This window comes from Meleagris gallopavo, chromosome 4, assembly GCF_905368555.1.
Source record: "Meleagris gallopavo chromosome 4, MGAL_WU_HG_1.1, whole genome shotgun sequence".
In the NCBI taxonomy this organism is placed as follows: domain Eukaryota; kingdom Metazoa; phylum Chordata; class Aves; order Galliformes; family Phasianidae; genus Meleagris; species Meleagris gallopavo.
In genome coordinates this window covers 48,715,085-48,734,373 of record NC_139407.1, presented here as the reverse complement: position 1 = coordinate 48,734,373, position 19,289 = coordinate 48,715,085, and the positions used below count along the sequence as shown (strand labels likewise).

Genomic DNA, 19,289 nt, shown 5'->3' with positions numbered 1-19,289 from the left:
AGCTCACACGCTCCATTCTGCAGTGTCTTCTGGCAGAAAGGCAGGATCAGGCAGCTGGTACTGGGGTGATGTCTCAGAAGTTTCCTAGCCATTATCAAGGAATTGAGCTTTGAGATATTTCTGAAGAGATAGAAGTTTCCAGAGTTGGTACACCTCTACTTTTCCATTCTGATAGGTGATCTCAGAGTAGTTTCCTTTTGATAACAGAGGTAAGTCTTGCACGTGCCCTTTTTAACTGATCAGCTCATCTGGCTGGGAAAAAGAGGCCAGGTGCTTCAGCACTCAGGGCCTATGCTGGAGCAGTGGTAGAGGGGAAGACCAGGTGAAGACTTCTGAATCTGAATGTGCTGGAAATGTAGAAACACTTAGTCTTGAGAATCAGGCTTTTGTTTGGTAATCAAACAAACTACATGGACACCACTGATAAATACCAGGGTAAATTCAAGTGTGTGTTTCAAGGAAAAAACTGACAGCTTTTCAGTCATCCTTCAGTAATAGCTGAATTATCTTTACAAACATGGATAATGGTAATATTTTCTGTTTGTGAGTGGGTAGTTTTCTCAGGAAGCCTGACATCTTCCTTTGAAGATTTGGCTCTGATCTTTTAACAGCACTCCTTCCTCTCAATGCTTCTTCTCACATTATCTCATCCCTCTGTTATGAAGGACTCTTCTTAGTCCTCATGACAGTTGTAATTTCCACTGACAGTATGGAACTTATTCTGGTAAACTACTGCAACTTTAGTATTCAACGCTGCTTAGGTGTGCAGTTAAAATTTGCTGGAGCTGGGCCTGCTTCTCTCGCTACAGTTTGTAGCTCTGCTGTGTGACTGTAAGTAGGACACCCACAGTGCTCCCCACACTGCTGATGGTGGTGGAGGAGCTGTCCTGAGCCAGGGACTTTCCTGCAATGGGAAAGCACCTGCTCCTTTTCCCAGCCTTGCAGAGCAACACAAATTGAGCTGGGGAGAGCTCTGGAAATTTGGGTTTGGAAATTGCCCAGGGTGAAACTAGCAGTTTAGAAACTTGGAGAGAGGAAGGTTGCCACACGGGCTGGCCCTGGACCATGGGACAGGGGCTCTCCTGCCACTTCCACATTCCTCCTATCCTGCAGATGTAGCCTATCCAATTGCACATACTGACCTGCACCAGGCTTAATGGCCACTGGGTTGACAGCTGGTAATTCCAGGTTGGGTACCAGCTCGTATCCTTTTTCTTGCTGTTTTCCTTTGCCTTCGTGGTACCTGCTGTATATGCCACGGCCAGCAGAGTATCCCCCCAGGTAGGAGCCACGGGGGCCTGGGGCTCTGTTGCCAGCTGCACCTCTCCCTCTACCTCGTATGCTGCCTGCTTATGATAACAACATAGAAAAAGATGGTGAACAACAAACAGTAGCAGCAATATAGGGAAGACAAACAGACTTTGGGAAACTGGGAGGCACATGCTTAGAAATGAGGCTGCTGGAGCCATTTTGATTTGAGTGACTTTGCTTACAGAAAAAAATGATTTTGTCTTTGGTTGCACCCAGTAAGATTACACAAGTTTTGCTCTTGACATTTCTGAGGGTAAATTAACTGCTTTATTTACTGATGCAACTTTTGTGTCCAGTTTTTCAGGTATAATACAGACAGTAAAGAGAGAGAGGCTCCCTCAGGGATGGTGTCTAAGCAATGGAAACAGCTTCTGCTTCTCCTCCAGAAGAGTCTCAACCTCCCAGCAATGCCCAAAGGGATCGCCCAAAGCTTTATCTGGCCTTTAACCACCTTTGTCAGACCACTGAATTTATTTATACAAATGTCTTTAGTTCTCTCTCTGTACATGTGAATATTACCCCTCTCCAACATCACACACTTCTTTACGACGATACTTTGGACATTGTGGTATTAATGTACTCTGCCTCTTGTTTGGAAATGCACAATAAATTTCAGGAAACTATAGTTCCTATAAGTACAGGATAATTATAACAACAGTAATAGCCACTAGTTTTGTTTGTTTGTTTGTTTGTTTGTCTTTTTAGCAAATAACTCATTTGCAGTTAATTTTTAATGGTTGTAATCCACAACTGATTAAAGTATACATAATAAAATAATTGTTTTGCACTGATTTTATTCCTTCTGCAAATGGTTTTTAATAGGATTTATGAAGGATATAGCACTGCTGTAATTTTAATGCAGAGGACAGATGACATCTGGTGAGTTTCCAGCTCAGGCTTTCCCTGACACCCCTCCCTTTGATTCCCAAGGTCTACCAGGTGGTTCTCACTTCACCCACACCTCTAGAAGAAGGCAGAAGGAGCACCCTTTGCCATGATCCCTAATACCTAAGATGCAGCTCTTTGGAAAGAGACATCAGAACCTAAAGTCCTTGGATTGTCCATTTGGCCAGTCTTAGTACAATGCTCACAAAAACCAGGTCCCTCCCTTCTCCACCCCATAACTGGTCTGTTTGCTCATTCTGTCAGCGTAGTTCTGATGCTAGCCTGTATATTAGCTTTTATCTCTGCAAGATCATAAATTAAAATGAAATGGAATATAAATATGACAAAAAGACCTCTAAAAGAAAACAGCCAAGCACCAGCTGTCCTTTGTCTCAGATAGACCTTGGGTCACACCAGCTTTATATCAAGTCTGCCCGTCGCATCCCCTGGTTGTGCTTACTAACCTTTCACAAAGTAATCTCTGTTGGGCCCTATCAGGGCATTGTATGGATATCCATAATACGCTAGTGTGTATGGATCGCAAGAGTAAACATAGTTAGGTTGCTGAGTTACTTCGGGTGTTGCTGCAGCCCCTCCTTTTGCTGCTTTCTGGTAGCGAGTGTACTGCTCCTTGTCCACTGGCTTGGCCAAGGTAACCTCCAGGCATGAGCCTTCCAATTCGACACCATTAAGGTTATTCATGGCGTGGATGGCATCTTCCCTGGTTGTAAAGTGCACAAAGGCGTAATCACGTATTTTTTTCACCCGCTCTACACAGCCAGGGTTAAACTGCCCAAAGACCTTTTTAATGGTGTCCTCTGTGGTCTCAATCATTAAGTTCCTCACATAGAGGATTTTAACAGTCTCCATGACATCTTCATCCACATCTATCTCTGGTTCTGCCCAGTCGACAGCAATCTGGTGTCCCCACAGCTGGATCCTTCCTGGCATGAGCTTCCTCCTGGCCATTGCTGCTGCTCGATGGCTCTCGTACTCCACAAAGGCGAAACCCCTGTTCTTCATCTTGTCTGCAGCGCTTGCATAGACAATGACATCCAGTACACCTTCTGTCACTTTAGCGATCTCCTCTAGGATTTCCTCTCTCTTCTTCATCTTGGGAATGCCTCCAATGAAGAGCCGGCAGTTGTCTACACTGCAGCACACACCCAGCAGCCTGCCCGGGCGGATTTCATAGTTGTTCAGCTCCCTGACAGCCCGCTTTGCCTCATGCTTCTGTGTGTACATCACGAAGGCATATCCGCGGTTCTTCCCATCAAAGTCCATCATCAGGCGCATCTCATAGATGCGGCCAACAGACTCGAACACGGGGACAAGTTCATCTTCATAGACGTCGCGGGGTATCTTGCCCACGAAGACTTCACAGCCGCGAGGAGGGTGCAGGCCATCCCAGCCAGGAGGTGGGCCGCCGTACTTGCGTTGCCCGTTCTCCTGGATCATGCTGTAGCCGGTGCGCTCCATCAATGCCAGCAGGGCCGCCTCGTTGGGCGCACCAGCCACACCTTCAGGGACTTTTGTGGTACTCATGTTGGAGGAATCGTTGCTCATCCTTGCAGTAGAGTCCTCAGCGGTCATGATGTCAAACTCATTCAAAGCCTGATGAAACCTGGACAAAGGAAGAAGCAGACACTCATTACAAGCTGCTAGCTGCCACCAGAATACCAGCCCTTCTTTTTTGATCTTCAGCAGTTCTGCAAGCTCATTTTCACATGGATAATAAGGCTTCAGAAAAGCAGATGAAAGAGCCATACCAGACTGCATGAGAACACCCATTCTGTGCCATCCCCTGGCTCATCTAGACCTTCACAAGAACAGTCAAGTAGGAGATAATAAGTACACCTTCACACCAGGGAAAAATGGATCTTCTTGTGCAAAGGACAACCTGGCAAGCTTTTGAGCTGCCTGCTGCTTGTGTTATGGTGTGTGGTGTGCTTGTCTCTTTCCTTATAAGACCAGCACTTCAGAAAAGCTGAGGAGAATTACTCCTTTATTACAGGCAGCCTGCAATTGGCTGCACAGCCCTGTAAGTCAGCAAGGGAAGGGTAAATCTCTAAAATCTCATTCTACATTTAAATCCAGGCAGGAAATGCAGAAATACAGAAGGAGGTTGAAAATGCCGACTACCACAACTGCAAGACAGTGCAGATCTACGACTGAGCACAAATAAAAGATGACACTGGGACTTAGAATAGTTAATTCATGGCCTTTTAAAGCTGGAAAGGACCATCAGAACATTTAATATGAGTGATTGTATATAACATGGACCTTTACATTGTATTGTTATTGGCACATTGAGTCCTGTAACATTTATCTGAGTAAAACACATCTTCCAGAAGAACACCGAACCTTGATTTTATGTCATCAAGGAGCTGCAGAACCTAGCGCTTCCTTTTAAGGCATGTTTGTTAATTATTCCTTCTGACAAGGGGGTATGCTATTTCTCCTGAGAATTTGTCTGGCTTTTCTTCCAGCTAGCATTACATTAAACCTTTCTCTGAGTAAATAGTCTTCCAGTTCCTCTATTTTTGCTTTATGATGGTATTCAAGCCGTGTCATCAAGCTACAACTCTATCCTCTTTTTAATAAATTTTGCAGGCCAAACTCTATTTGGCCTTCACATTTAGTCCTTATTTCACTGGAATTGTTTTTGTGTCTCTTTCCACATTCTCCAGACTTTCTGCCTTTTCTCACCCTTGCTGGACATAGGGATGAAGACCACCTGCCTCTCTTCTCCCCATTCCTCTGTCTCATGAGGCCCAATTCTCCACTCTCCTCTCTAGCAAAGCATGCTGAGTTCTTTGTCATTTCTAATCCAAGGTCATTCCAGAGATATTGCTCACTGGGGTTATGTAGCACCCAGCAAGCAACTCTTGTGTTTGTTACTCATACGCGCCACAATCTTGTGTTAGCCATATCTCAACTTCCTGGTAAGTAGGTCCCACCTACTGAGTGCTCCTCAGTTGGTACCTCCTTATTTCTATTTACAATTCCATCAGCCTTTGCATCATTCCCTCATTTATTTGCCACAATTTGCATTAATGACTGTTTTATTTTGACTGTCAAAGGGCACTGGCCCCTGTAGGAAACTCTGCAGGCCACCATCAGAAATAGCCACAGTTTGTATTTGATGGCCTGTATCCTAATAAAGGATAAAGCTTCAGCCAAATTTATTTGTTCCATGTAATGGCATTATTTAGTAAGAGTTCCACAAAGACTCTAATATATACTCTTAGTGACAACAATTTTATCATTTGTGTTGCATTGGTTACCATGCACGCATGTTGAAACCGCATTTGAGATTAGGAAACCATTTGTCTCTGAGCCTTGGTCTGTGGCAGCGTCTGATCCTGCTGGCATATTTGGGCTATAGGTGTTGCACACTGGTGCTCCTGGTGTGGAACAGTCGTTCTATCTTCAAGAATATGGAGAGCAAAGAGGGAGGTGGAGAAGCTGGAAGGGCACTGATAGTGACAGTCATGTCCAGGCAGTATTTTTCTTTCAGAAAGCACAATTTCTTTGAAGCCAGGTCTTTCATAGACATGTATCAGTTTTGATAGAATCTTGCTTTTAAATTTATAAATTTATAAATTTGATTCTCTTCTCTAATTTATAAAAATGATTCTCTTTTTAATGTGTCAGAGCCAGACATTTTGGTTTTACTTCTGGGAATTATTTCACATCATTAGTAGAAATTAAAGCAGAGAAAAACATCTTCTTTTTTCACTTGACAATTAGTTCCTAAAGATCTGCTTTTACCTTTCTCTGAGTAAAATCAAAGCTTGGTAAGCAGACATTTTACTAGGGAATAATCATTACCTTCACATGGGCCACCCGTTGGCAAGTGAATTACTTATTATCTCAGGGGTAGGTAAGTTTAAAAATGAGTCATTACTGTCATTTTGAGGTCAACTTACAAAACAAAAGTCTCTGTATCCTGTTGTGGGTTTGGCTCAGAAGTGGGGCTGAAGTCTAGAAAGCTACAGACAGGCACCGGGAGGGTGGAGAGGGCGGAGATAGAGCAAAGCCTCCCTGATCCAACAGAACCAGCTGCTGGGATTGGGTTGGGGCTGCCGGTGGTGTCAAGGAACTAGCTTGTCCTACAGCACTTTGCATGTCCCCCAGCATCAGCAAGATGATCTCTAATCATAGAATCATAGAATGTCCTGAGTTAAAAGGGTCCCAGAAGGATCATGGAGCCCAATTCCTGAACTCCTAATATCAGAATCTGTATGAGAAAGTGCTGCTAAATGCTGATGGCCACCTCAGCAGGAGACATTACCTTACTGAACAACTTACAGTGAACATAAAAACCATTTTACATTTATTAAGGCCCTTGAAACTCTACTTGATGTACATAAATACACATGTAACAGTCACTGCCACGTGACACTCCGACACCTTCACAGGGTTCAGAGATCACCTGTTTTGATGAGAAAAAGTGCAGGAGAGACAGAGTGCTCCCTTCTCCTGTTACTGCCTCCTGTGCTGCCAGCACTACCTTACCTGCTCATGCTGAAAAGTAGTCACTCTCAAGAAACATGTTTGCAAAATGACGTCTTTCTGAAGCATTCAGCACTATTAATGCACACTTTTAGTCTGCAGTTAAGTGCTCATGGAAACTTGCTACCATGTGCTGTGGGTGTACCTGGGCAGGAGTTAATGCTGTGAGTTTAGCAGTGTGGGTAAATGCAGATGGATTCCTGTGCATCCGTGAGGTGTGGCTGGTGCTAAGAGCAGAGTCAGAAGTTTAAGCTACATTAAAATATGATGTCATGTGAAATATGAGAGCTTGGTTTCTAGCCTATGAAGAGGAAATTACACCTGATGACAAAAATTCATAAAGCAGAAAGACAGACAAAAAGTATTAATTTCTAATGAGAAAGGTTGCATTTTGGAGATGACCAATTTTTAAATGACTTATTACCCAGACTGAAACAAGGCTGGCTTTTTTTTTTTTCTCAGAAAAAGGTAAAGCCTGCTGGATTTTTCAAAGCCCAGTTGGGTGGCCACTGACTTCTGCAGCATATTGAGAGCCTTGAGCCATTCTGGCTCAGCTCTGTGGTGCAGGAATTCTCCTTCACTTTCAGGTGAACTCTCAGATGTACATGTTTCATTGAAACCAGTCAGATTTCACTTCCTTCTGCTTATGAAACTCTTTCTGTGCTGCCAGTAAGGTGTGTGCAAATAGTTCTTGACCTAAACATTAATTCTTTTCTTTTTATTTATTTATTTTTATCAGAGCTGAGAATATTAAATGGAAAACCTACTACACCAGCAGTGTCTGAGCTAAAGCATACTGTGAGTACCAAGCACCTCTTTCATTAAATGGGAACACCATGCTTTGAGTAACAACAGCATATGGCCAAGTGCTGCCAGAACAGGGCAGCTCAGGGTTGCAATGAGAAGGCAATGTCCCAGGGCTTGCAAAGGACCTGGCCACTGACGCAGGGGGAAGCAGAAAGTCTCTCTTCCTCTGTGCCTGCTGGGAGCAAGAGCTGTTCCCTCTCTGCTGCTGTTTTTTCTCTTTCTTGTGGCTAAGGAGGTTTGGCCTTTTTGTCTCTGGGATGGCCTGTGATGCTGAAAGAGTTGAGGCTGAAGAAACCCATCTGCATTTTAAGACATATCTCTGGGTCTGCAGATGTGAGGGACGACAATGAGACTTTCTTCTACATCTGGTACCCAGGAAGCAGGCAAAAAAATGCTAGTAATATACTGAGAGTTCAGTAAGACATAAAAAGGGAAATAACTGCATGATACAAAGCAAAGGAATCCCACTGTTTTCCTAGAAGGCTTCACTGGTCAGACTTCATCACTTAAGGCAGTCCCTGTAACACCTTATCCCTGAATTCACACAGCACTCAGCATCACCCCAGGCAGCCACTTGCACTTCTGTTCAGCCACCTATGATGAAACAGACTTTTGCACACACAGAGGCACAACTGGTGTCCTCATGGCTGCAACTGCTGCAAATTCCTCCTGTGTTCCCTATGAGAGGCTTTGTGTCTGCATTAACTCACCCATACAGCTTTTTTTGCCTTCTACTGGCCACAGAGCCACCAGCAGTCACAGGGCATGGGAACAGGTGCTGGCACCAGAGCAGGCAGGAGCCTTGACTTCTATGCCAGCTGTCATTGTGATGGCCCTTTTGGGTGCTCTGGACTGTGCAAATTCCTGCTGAAAATACAGCATGTGCCCTCATGGACACGTCAGCCTGCTTACTTCTGGAGCTGCTGCAGCTTCGCATTGCATGCTGCAGCCCCTGCTACTGTGGAGGGAAGGTCAGCCATCAACGTTTTAACTAAATACACCATGTTGACAGAGTGAAATATCAGCTACTGTTTCAAATGTGACCTTCCTACTTTTTTTACGTTGCAGTAATAAGGGCAAATAGAAATCCTGCTGCTGGCCTGCAGCAGCAGCAGCACTGGACTCCCTGCAGCAGTTAAACTTCTTTATTTTCTAAAGTTGTCTCTTCTCATGGCAAGTTCACATACAATTGCAGAATCATAGAATATTTGGGTTCAAAGGAACCTTTAAGCCCACCCAGTTCCAGCTCCCTGCCATGGGTAGGGCTGCTGCCCAATAGATCAGACTAGCCCAGGGGCCCATCCAACCTGCCCTTGAAGACTCCAGGGATTGTTACATTCATTTTGTGTATACAATGTGACTGGGCTCCTTCCCACACTAGTGGTGAAACAAAGTCCTATCTCTTGTAGGAACCCGCCTCTCTGTAGTCTCTGACTCTGCTTTGCCTGCTGCTTGCTGCAGTCAGATGCTAATCCTCACCATGGTTATCCATGGTGGACAAGAGCTGAGCTCCGCACCTACTATGACTCACAAAAATACAAAAGTCTGAAGTTGAGACCCATGTTGCATTGGTGCAAGAGGGAGCAGGTCATTTAGGTCTGGCTTTTTGCTGAGAGACCTTTTCTGAGCTGTTCTTACAGAAAGGGGAAGGTCTCCAGGAACAGGAAGAACATCTTTGTTCAGCAGAGGGATGGATGATGTCTTTGGACTTTTAACAAAAAAGAAACACTTGAGGCCAAAAGGCTGTGATGGCTATCTGCAACGTGTCAGACATGTTGCTTTACCTGCAACTGAGCAGGGTGAAAAAGTTGCCCCAGGCTTAAATGCCCAACAAAAGTTTTGAAGAGGTGACTTTTCCCACTCTGGGTCATTCAGGCAGATGTCTGAGGAGAAAGTGGCTAACACAGCGAGCAGCTTGGGAGATCTTGTAGAACTTGTAGATCAGATCTGTGTAGTTATCAACAAGAACATGTTGGCTGTGTGAGCAATTCCACTGCCAGGACTAGAGGAGAGCTTTGTAGGTCTCTGTAGAGACAGAGGAACCAGGAGAGTAACAGAAGTGTCTGATACCTCCTAGCCAAGTCAGATCTTTTCACCCATCTCTCTTTTAGCTAGACTGACACGTACAGAAGTAAGGCCAGGGAGGATTAGAGTACAGTCACTAAGACAAATACTAGAGACTTGGTGATTGTATTAGGAAGAGTCAACCTGAAGAGAAGAGCTGCTTAGTACATTTTGAGGACTTCTCGTCTGTGGACAAGAGGTAATGACCTTAAGTTGCACCAGGGGAAGTTCAGATTGCAAGTCAGGAAACATTTATTCCCAGAAATAAGGGTAAGGCATTGGAACAGGCTTCCCAGGGAGGTGGTGGAGTCATCATCCATGGAGGTGTTAAAGAAACTCATAGATGTGTCACTGAGGGGCATGGTGGGGATGGGCTGATAGTTGGACTAGATGATTTTAGTGGTCTTTTCCAGCTTTAATGATTCTATGAGTCTATGATACACTTGAATAAAGTTTTTCAGGACAGAAGAAATGTCTGACCTATTAATCCTGAAACTAGCAGCTGAAATTCCCACTTCTGCTAATGATGACATCAGGGATCTTGACCAGCAGGGGTCCTGTCACACATTTCAGGCTTACACTATGAATTTATTTCAACCACTTTGTCTTTTCCTGATATGGACTAGGTCAATGTTATGGGCTTGAGAAGTCATTTTCAGCATGTGCCTCCTGCAGAGCAAGGATCTGTACACAATTCTCAGTTGCTTAAATTTGTCCCAAGTGGTGCAAGCATGTTAACAGTGGTTAGTTTAATTTCAAATACGCTAAAAACTGTTGGCTGAATTTTTTGATTGACAGTTCCAGTTTTTTATTGAGTCTTCCAAAAAGAAGTACAATCAGCATCTAGCACTACTTCATCAATATCAGCTGTAGGACTAATGGCTTCTATGAATATATTTGTAAGACACTGATGAGTAGTAGTGCAATCCCTGCCTTAAAAGTCCTGCAGGGACTGGTTACGTCCCCCAGGCACCAATGAAATCAGCGCATTTAGTTAAATAAATGATAGTAAAGTTCCTCTAAATCTATTCTTTAATTATTTTCACCTACTTACGAGGAAAACATCTGAAATTATTCTGAAAGATAATAAACTAGAATTTCCCCGGTTAAAACTTCAGTGCTAGTCAGAGAGTTTGAATTTGCCTCAATTTACAGAGTCAGTCACTGGCTACAACTTCAGACTAGGATTCCAAGCTTAAGCTTCTTGTTTTCATCACTATCATTAAGAGTAATAGCTCTGATAGACCTTATTCTCTTAGCCATATTATATCACTTCTTGTAGTTATATTAATCTTGTGTCACAGCAATTTTATACAGAAAAAGAAATGCAACTGAAATTATGATTCCCCTACATAGTAAGTTTGTATTGTGCCAACTTCTTGTTTATACCAACCCTTTCTACACCCTTTTAAGACATATTTAATTTGGAGTGTGATCCTACAAAGCCTGTCAGAAGTTTCACTTGTATCAGCACTATCAGTGCACAAGAGTGATCATTCAGAAGGATGGAGGCTCCTCAACCATCTGACCTCCCGGTCTAGAAGCCACAGAAAGACTATTAAAGCAAATCTATATTTTAAAAATGATAACCTAAGTAATACAGCCAGAAAAGGTTCCTGAGTCTTGGAGCTCAGCCTGTGACATTGATGAAAAAGTTATTGGTATCTGCCAAAGCACAACCAACACCTACAGCATCTCAACTACACAGTTTTTATTTCTCTGTTTCTGCAGTGTACATTCTGTTAACGGACAGTGTGTTTCTTGAGTATTTTAACCTACCCCAGTGCGACACCAGCCATCTCAACTTAAACCACTTCTGAAGAAAACTGGAGTAAGTGAAACCCAGGCTCTTCTCTCGTTGTATAATGCACTTTGCTGCAAGCCATTCAGAACTTTGTCCCAACAAGTTGTGTAACTTGTGTGTTGTACAGTTTGTCCCGGCCCTATCTTTTACCCAGTCCAACTCAAAATAATTATACAACTTTTAGCTATTTCAATAGAGCCATTACTGACTGTGCCTGCAGCTACTATCCCACATGATATTGAAGCCATGTGTTGAGGAAGGCCGAGAAGATGAGAGATGAGTCATATAATCACTCTTATCAGCTTTCCAAATCAGGAAACACAACCTTCCCTTCTCCACAGATTCACATATTTCAATCTAGTCCACAAAGTCTATTAGCACAGTCAGACAGGAAAGTGTATGACATATAAATAAAGCACAGCGTAATCACTTGGTATGTAACAAGTATTTCCTATTGTAGATGAGCTGGAATGAATGGAGAACTTCTTCCAAAGTCAGTTTATCACAAATGCAGTAGAACAGTATTCTCCACAGAGAATCTGGTACAGAAAAGTGTGTCATCAACAATCTGCGCTAGAGTGCATACTTTGCAGGAAAGGAAGAAGTGTCTCAGCTAGTGTGACTATGAGCTTGCAAGCTTTTGACATAAGAAAGACTGTAAAAGGGATCTTTGGCAGTTGAAAAGCAAAAACAAAAGTAGAAACATCTATTAATTGCTATACAGGAAAGATAAGACATTAATCTATTCCACTTCTTATTTCTAAGAAAAAAAACACTATATAGAATCATAGAATATTCTGAGTTGTAAGAGACACATAAGGGTCCAATTCCTATTTATACATATATATAAGAGGGCTACCTAGTTCAATGACTGTGAATGCTTTGCTGAACTCTGGATGTAGAGATATATTCTATAGAATATAGAACACCGTGCCTGAATATGGGATGTGGATGGTTTACACAAAAACTATTTACCATGTCGATGTTAGAACAATTAAATAGAGTAAGTAATTTCAGTTTTAACTAGTATTTCATATTTCATGCTGTTGTTATTTTAAACTTCTCCCAGTTTTGTGTTTACCACTTGAATGCAGCGACAACGCGTTCACTGCTGTGTGCCCAGCCTGCTGCTCTGATTTCAGCTGCAATTTAAGGGAAAGCTGATAGTGGCCCAACTCGTGTTCCCTCTCCCCCAGGTCACAGAAATCAAAATCAGCATGGAGAGAACCACAGAGTGGGATGTGAATGTTTGTGGCTGAAAGCACATTAAACTCAAAGCATTTGGCTTAGTCAGAGACTGCATGGTTTTTTTCCTTGTGCACTGACATTTGACCCCTTTTTATAACATGCACCTTGCACCACTGAAACTCAGCTAGTTATTTATTAAACTCAGGTACCAATGGCTGGCTTGTACATATCACGCTTTTAACTGCCTGGTGTTGCCTGTGTATGGAGAAGAGGGGGGATGGAAGGTAATCGTCTCTGCTGTGAAATTCTGTCATATCGGCAGAACGAAGCTGCAAAGTGCAGCAATTTGTACCTGACCTCTGATCTAAGAGGTCTGTACAAACCTTTGAACCTTGGGTTGAAATTGAGAAACAAGGTTTACAAGTACAAGGAAGAGATTTCCAGTACTCGTTACCCATGCTCAGGGTTAATATTATAAATTAAAAAAAATATTTAACCAAGGCAGGGTCTCTCTCAAGAGGCACTGCTTCTGTGCTGAGTTAATTCAAGACAATTTAAGTCTATTGAAATTATAGCTCAGTTGGAAATACCCATCATTTGGAAATGATGGTTTTGTGCATTTCAAGAAAGAAATGGCATTTGAGACAGGTGTCATTTGAGATTCACCTTCTGCTGACCTTAACTGGGATTTATTTTTTTTTTTTTCAGATTAAAGACTGAAGAAAGAAGACAAGCAACATTTGTTTCAATGCAATTTCTTCAACAAAGAATGGAACCAAAATACAGAATTGAAAAGAAATTATTAAAAAGACTTGCAAAAAGCCTCCTGCTTTGTTAACTATCTGTTTTTATCCATCACATTAACTAATCTCAGTTATACAGTGCAAAGCTAAATGAGAAACCCATGGAAAAATAATCAAACCAACAACAATACAACAAATTTTTGGTAGATGGTCCTGAGGCCCTGTCTAGATGAACAAAAAATGTGCGTTCTGCAGGCTGTTAGATTAACTGTGTTCGCTCCATTTAATTAAAAGCTCTCTCAGCTTGTTCAGATACCTGGCAAGGCCTTAGGATCAGCACCACCAGCTGGCACCAGCGTGGGCCACCAGTTCACAATGGAAACTGACACAAGTGAAGTTTTCCTGCAACACCCATTATGCACTCTGAGCACCCACTGCCATCCATGCCAAGGTCAGGTGTGTGAAGCTCATGGAATGCTTTGCACATGGCTCCAGAGCCACCCAGCTCAGGACAGGACACCATGATACACAGCTGCTGTGTCTGATCCTTTTGGGAAGGAGCAGTTTGTACATTATGTTAAGATGTAGCACAGCTGAATCTTACATGTTTTCCTCTTTTGCTTTTAAATTATTTTAAAAAATTTTAGAGTCAACTGCTTTTTTTCCAGGTTTAAGTTCAAACTCTGCTGTTGCTATCAGCATTGTCTTCAATAAAGTAATAAATTAACAATTAAATATATAAAGGTGAACAGATTAACATCACGTGTCTTATGTCATAGAACCTTTAAACATTTTATAGACTACTTAGTGAGAAGGTGGACAGAATAATACCAAACTTCATTCTATTAACATGTTACCAAGCAGTCAGTGTGCTGGAGTTACATACATTGATTTATATTAATAACGCTTGCATATAAGTATCTTGCTTATTTCTAACCATCTTCAAGCTGTAAACTCCAAATTCTCTGCCTAAAGGTGTAATCCACTTTTAAAGCTCCATTTTGGTATCAATCTCTTATATATGAGCCAAACACACTATCAGTCAACACAGAAAGAAGATGGCAGAGACAATCCCATTGAAAACAAAGCACACAACAACTGTAAATGGCTATCTAGCACTTCATTAAAAGTCTCTGAAATCTGATTTTATTTTCTACCTTCTGTCTAAAACATCGACATTTTTGTTTTCACAGTTCTGATATTTGCCATGCCAGTTGCTATGCAAATTCTGGTAGGTATTCTTAACAGCTCATAGTTCAAGCTTAGAAGTTTTTGCTTCCTTCTCATACAGCTCTTAAAGCCCCTCTAAAAGCCCCAATCCAACACCCTGGCACTGACAAATGTTCAGTCCCAACCACCCACAAAACCAGAGGCAGACAGAAAGCCCTGATGGGGCAAGCAGCATTGTCCTTACCACCCTGGTTCCACGATCTGAGTGCAACGGGCTGAGGGCTCAAGCCTCCACCAAAGCAGCCCTTCTTCCTAATGGCATGAGCCGTGAGACCTGCTCATGGAGTTTATGCATTGCTTTATTGGTCAGTCAGTCTTAGCCATTTAAATTCCTTGGGAGTCATTTGTTAAGGGCTCTCGGGCTGAGGCCGAGTGGGTGGAACAGAAGGGAACAGAGATGTGAGCGCTGCCAGACACCGAGAGCTCTTATTGGCAGCTTGAAAGTTAATTGCAAAAAGTACGAAGATAATGGGTTTTGAGAGGGCTGGGCCAAACCTTAAGGAAGAATGGACAAGAGAAACTTTGATGTTGTTGCAGATGGGGTGCTGGGGGAGAGATCTGAGCAGAAAGATTTCATTCAAAATTCAAAACTTGGAGAAAAGGGAGTGAAACATGTACAAACAACTCCTTCCTAGCACAAGGCGTTGTGCAAATATCTTGAGTTACAACAGATAAGATAAGAAAAGGGCATATTTTGTTTGACGGCACAAAGTTTTCAGCAAAATCTTTTTCTTCATACGTGTCTGGCAAAATTGTTTTCAGGCTGCACGGAGTCCATTTGCATTCAGTCACAAGAAAAATGGTCTGTGGCTCGTGGAGCGAGAGCCGTGTGCTGAATACCTGGAGCGCAGCACTTCGGCTGGAAACACGGAACTCAAATGTGTTTGCTTGGAAGAAAAAAGCCTGGTGCAGAAGCGAAGTCAAAGGGGTGGTAAAACATGATTCACGACAGCAGGAATGATCTGTACATAACAACGGGACATTAGGCCCCAGAAGCACTTAGGCAAAGCAAACAACACACCTTCTTGAGCGGTCAAGAGGAGAAACCAAACTGAAACATGCCGTGGATGATGGATCCGGCAGCTTGGCAAGCAGCAAGCAGAACTGCCAGTGGGAGGAGAGGGCGCAGGACATAGCTGGGAGCTGCCTGAGCCTGGGGAAGACAGAAAGCAAGCGGCGTGTCGCAGGAGCATGACGGCCCCTCACAGCCCTGGCCCAGACTGACTCTACAAAGGGCCACCTGGGCTGTGCCATGACCTTGGAACGACGGCTCAGAAAGGAAGGGTATTGCAAGGAGGAGTAGGAGCCATTTCTCTCAAGGCTTCAAGGGATCCCAAAGTGCAAAGTTCCTCAAGAGGCTACACATGGTTTATTTTTGAGTGGCTTCACTCAAGATCTAGAGCTTGGCCCGATTGCTGGGATAGTTTTGTATAGTGGGATAGTTTCCGTGAATACTCCTTAAAAGGAGCATAGTTACAGTGCATCCATGTTTAATCACATTTGTATCAAGTTAAAAGTCAAAAGCTGCCTGGCTAAACAATTTGTATATACATGCACACGTGCACATGTTTACTGTCCTATATTCCTACAAAACTACTTACCTTACCTACCGGTAATTTTAACAGCTTGCAGTTTGGTTGTTCTTTAGCTGGTGTTCCTGTGTTCTGTCTTTCCTATGTACAAAAATCAAAGCTCATTCCAAAACTCTAGCCAAGCAGCATGCAGCCAGCAGCACCAAGACACTCCTGTGAGGAAAGAGAAGTGTTTGAACCTCCCAGGGACAGACTGGTGGATTCTGTGGAGAAAGTGCCATCAGATGGTATCAAGTTGGTCCTTTGCAATTATTTGTCCTTATCATCTGAGTGGCTTAGTCTGGACACGACAAACTTAGAAACATCCTAATACTACAGATTGAGAGGCTGGTCAAGACAGAAAAGGGATAGAGGAGTCAGAAAATATAGAGAGAACAGCTAAAAAATTTAGAAGGTTCCATGCAGGAGAGAGGAATTCAGAGGACAACAAAGACTGGCAAAAGAAGCATCGCTGTGATGGTTGCTGGGAGCAAACCCAAATGGCAATTGCTAGCAGTCTGCTCTGACTTTTAGACTTGTTTATCCACAGCACTGCAGCCACAGTGTGTTAGGCACTGTACAAACACACCTGCAGCCTGGATCCTGGTCTTAAAAAGCCTGCAGCTCCAGTGCACTACATGGATCTTTTATCTTCGGAATTCCTCTCTGCTAACGTAACTCATCCGTCACGAGGTGCTCTGCAGGCAGAGAAGCTGCCACATGAAAATTCAGTGGTTTGCCCACGATTGTAGAAATAATCAGTCTCAAATCTGGGGTTAAAATCCGGAAGATTATGCCAAAATCTGTCCCGTGCTTCAGTCTCATGAATGTATGCAGGGAAGCAAGCATAACTGGCATTTAGCTGGTATAAAGTCACAGTACTCCCTTCAACCACATTACCTTTTTAAAGTCACTGTTCACCTTGACTTCACATTTTTCTGTTGGAAAACAAGCTGATCTTAATTTTTAACTAGAAGCATTACAAAGTGAATCCTATCACTTGAATGCACAGAGAAGAGTAGTAAGTGGACTGAGAACACACTTCTGCTAGCAGGGTGATGGGCTAAAATGAAGTACGCTCATTTTTAGAAGGCTTTTCAACATACCATGTGAATCGGGAATGTGTAGGGAGGTGGCTCAAGCTCTTGGCTTTCCTTTTACACTTTCACTTTTAGCTCCAGCTTGTTGTTCATTTCCAAGATCTGTCCCCTCTATCATTTAAAGTAGTGAAAATCAGCAGATCAGAGGTATTCTCAATGGCAGAAACTGAAAATAAATTATTTTGTCTTGCAAGCTGTTTTTAGTGGGAACCTAAGAAATTTGGGCAGAATTGTGCAAATTTTTATCTATGTATCCACCAGCTTTCCTTGCATTATGCACCCCTTGGCTTCATACACACCATAATAGTGATTATATGACTTTCCATATGCCTCTTTATGATTCTGACATCATGAGAGGGATACATCTAAGCCAGAGTGGAAAAGGATTAACAGCACAGGCATCCCAGTGGAATGGAGGATAGATTTTGTATGTGCATGCATGCTCCGCTCCTCATACAGCACAACTGAGATGCTGTAGGAATAGAAGCATACCTTGCCTTCTAATTTACAGCTTGACTTGATGACAGTGTCACCCTCCATTACAGTACTACCATAAATATGCAATTGTTTCCGCTTTTTTTTTTAATGATTGACAGCTAAGCAGGGGCAAAATCTCATGTGAATGAAAACAGTACAGAGAAGTGTCCATACCATCTGGTTCATGTTTTCTTTCCAAAAGATTTTCTATTTTCTCTTACTCTTTCCTGCATAGGATTATATGTGAAAAGCTTTTCCTAAATAATTGTTCTGAACATTGTGAAAGAAAAAACTGGATATTTGAAAAACATCCGAGATGCACAGGAGCGTGCTGATGAGTATCAGATGAGGACTACTCCTCCCTGATGCAATAAAAGGTCTTCAAGGAGACTGTGGATTTTCCCTCACTTGTCCTTTCTAGGAACAGATGCATGCACTTGCTTCTGCTAATTGGGTGTGTTCCACAGATGAAAAGGCCTACTAGAGTACTGATAGTGCTTTTCTGGGATTATTTTTACAAAGATCCATCCCCAGTGCTTTTGGAGACTGATCACAGGCTTGTCATTTTGTTGGAGAGGATCTTTAACTGGGTGAGAGCTAGTTTTTTTGATAAGCATGGTAGGAAACAGGCTTTCAGGAAGGATTTCAGGTTGTCAGCATGGCATCCTGTGATGGTGCAGATGTAAGAACATGAAAGGAGTAGGAATGGTAAGGAGTAAGCAGAGGGTTGAATTTTATGGTCACATTTGATCTTCAGAGACTACTTAGAAATTGCAGTGAAATGAAAAGGGAATGTGCCAGGTAAAACATTTCACCAAAAGGACACATAAATTTATGAGCAACCCACAAGGTCTCTGAGAAGTCTTTACAGTTTATCAGTATATTCACATATATGCTCTACGTCAGCCACAATACAGCCACAAAAAAATAGGATAATAGAATCATAGAGTGGCTTAGGTTGAAGGTAACCTTAAAGATCATCTAGTTCCTACCACTGCCATGGGCAGGGTTGCCAACCACTAGATCACAGGACCTCATAACTTTAACACTAATGGCCTCTTTTTCCTTTTTTCCCCCTTTCTTTCTTTTTAACAAAACCTTTTTGTGTTTGGTCTAACAGGTTCCTTCAGGTTTGCAAAACAATTTTATTGCCCATTTGAATGTTTAATGACACAACAGCACTTTATTGAAATGAGTAACGTTATTTTGCTCTCATTCTTATGCAATGTGAGCGTGCAAACACACTTCTCCATTTCCTGACTTAAAGTTGATGCAGACCAAAAACTGGTAAGATTGTTTAGAGAATATGCAGCCCCTAGTAGGTACCAAAACATTTTCCTCATTTTTTTTATGGATGGATCATATGCAACACTCAAACACACATATATGTCTCAAAACAGCTTTACTACATCATCTCAAGAGGCTTTCAGAGGTGCTCAGGCACCCAAGCATGCACTCAGAGACAACAGTTTTCCAGGTTCTCTAAGACTGAAACTGTCTCAATGTGTAACCCACGCCAGTTCTTTGGCCTTTATCTTGTCACTGGGAGCTTGGAAAATGCCCTTGTACAGGCGGACTCCCCTCTTGTCTG

The 19,289-nt window shown here is 42.6% G+C and overlaps 1 protein-coding gene across 10 annotated transcripts in view; it reads right to left on the bottom strand.

The window, feature by feature from the left end:
- The window catches only part of RBM47 (RNA binding motif protein 47), a 74,935-nt gene that overhangs the window by 4,745 nt on the left and 50,901 nt on the right, over window positions 1-19,289 (bottom strand). For 5 of the 10 annotated variants that reach the window (XM_085223270.1, XM_085223268.1, XM_085223274.1 and 2 more), the window contains exons 2-3: window positions 2,661-3,820; window positions 1,143-1,349 (exon numbers count right to left, since the gene is read on the bottom strand). In XM_085223270.1, the coding sequence (XP_085079396.1) occupies window positions 1,143-1,349; window positions 2,661-3,789 (1,336 nt within the window). In that variant the 5' untranslated portion in view covers window positions 3,790-3,820. Of the gene's footprint in view, window positions 1-1,142; window positions 1,350-2,660; window positions 3,821-14,734; window positions 14,899-16,151; window positions 16,296-19,289 lie in introns of those variants that run through there. The other 5 variants (XM_085223275.1, XM_085223271.1, XM_085223272.1 and 2 more) reach the window with 4 other exon arrangements.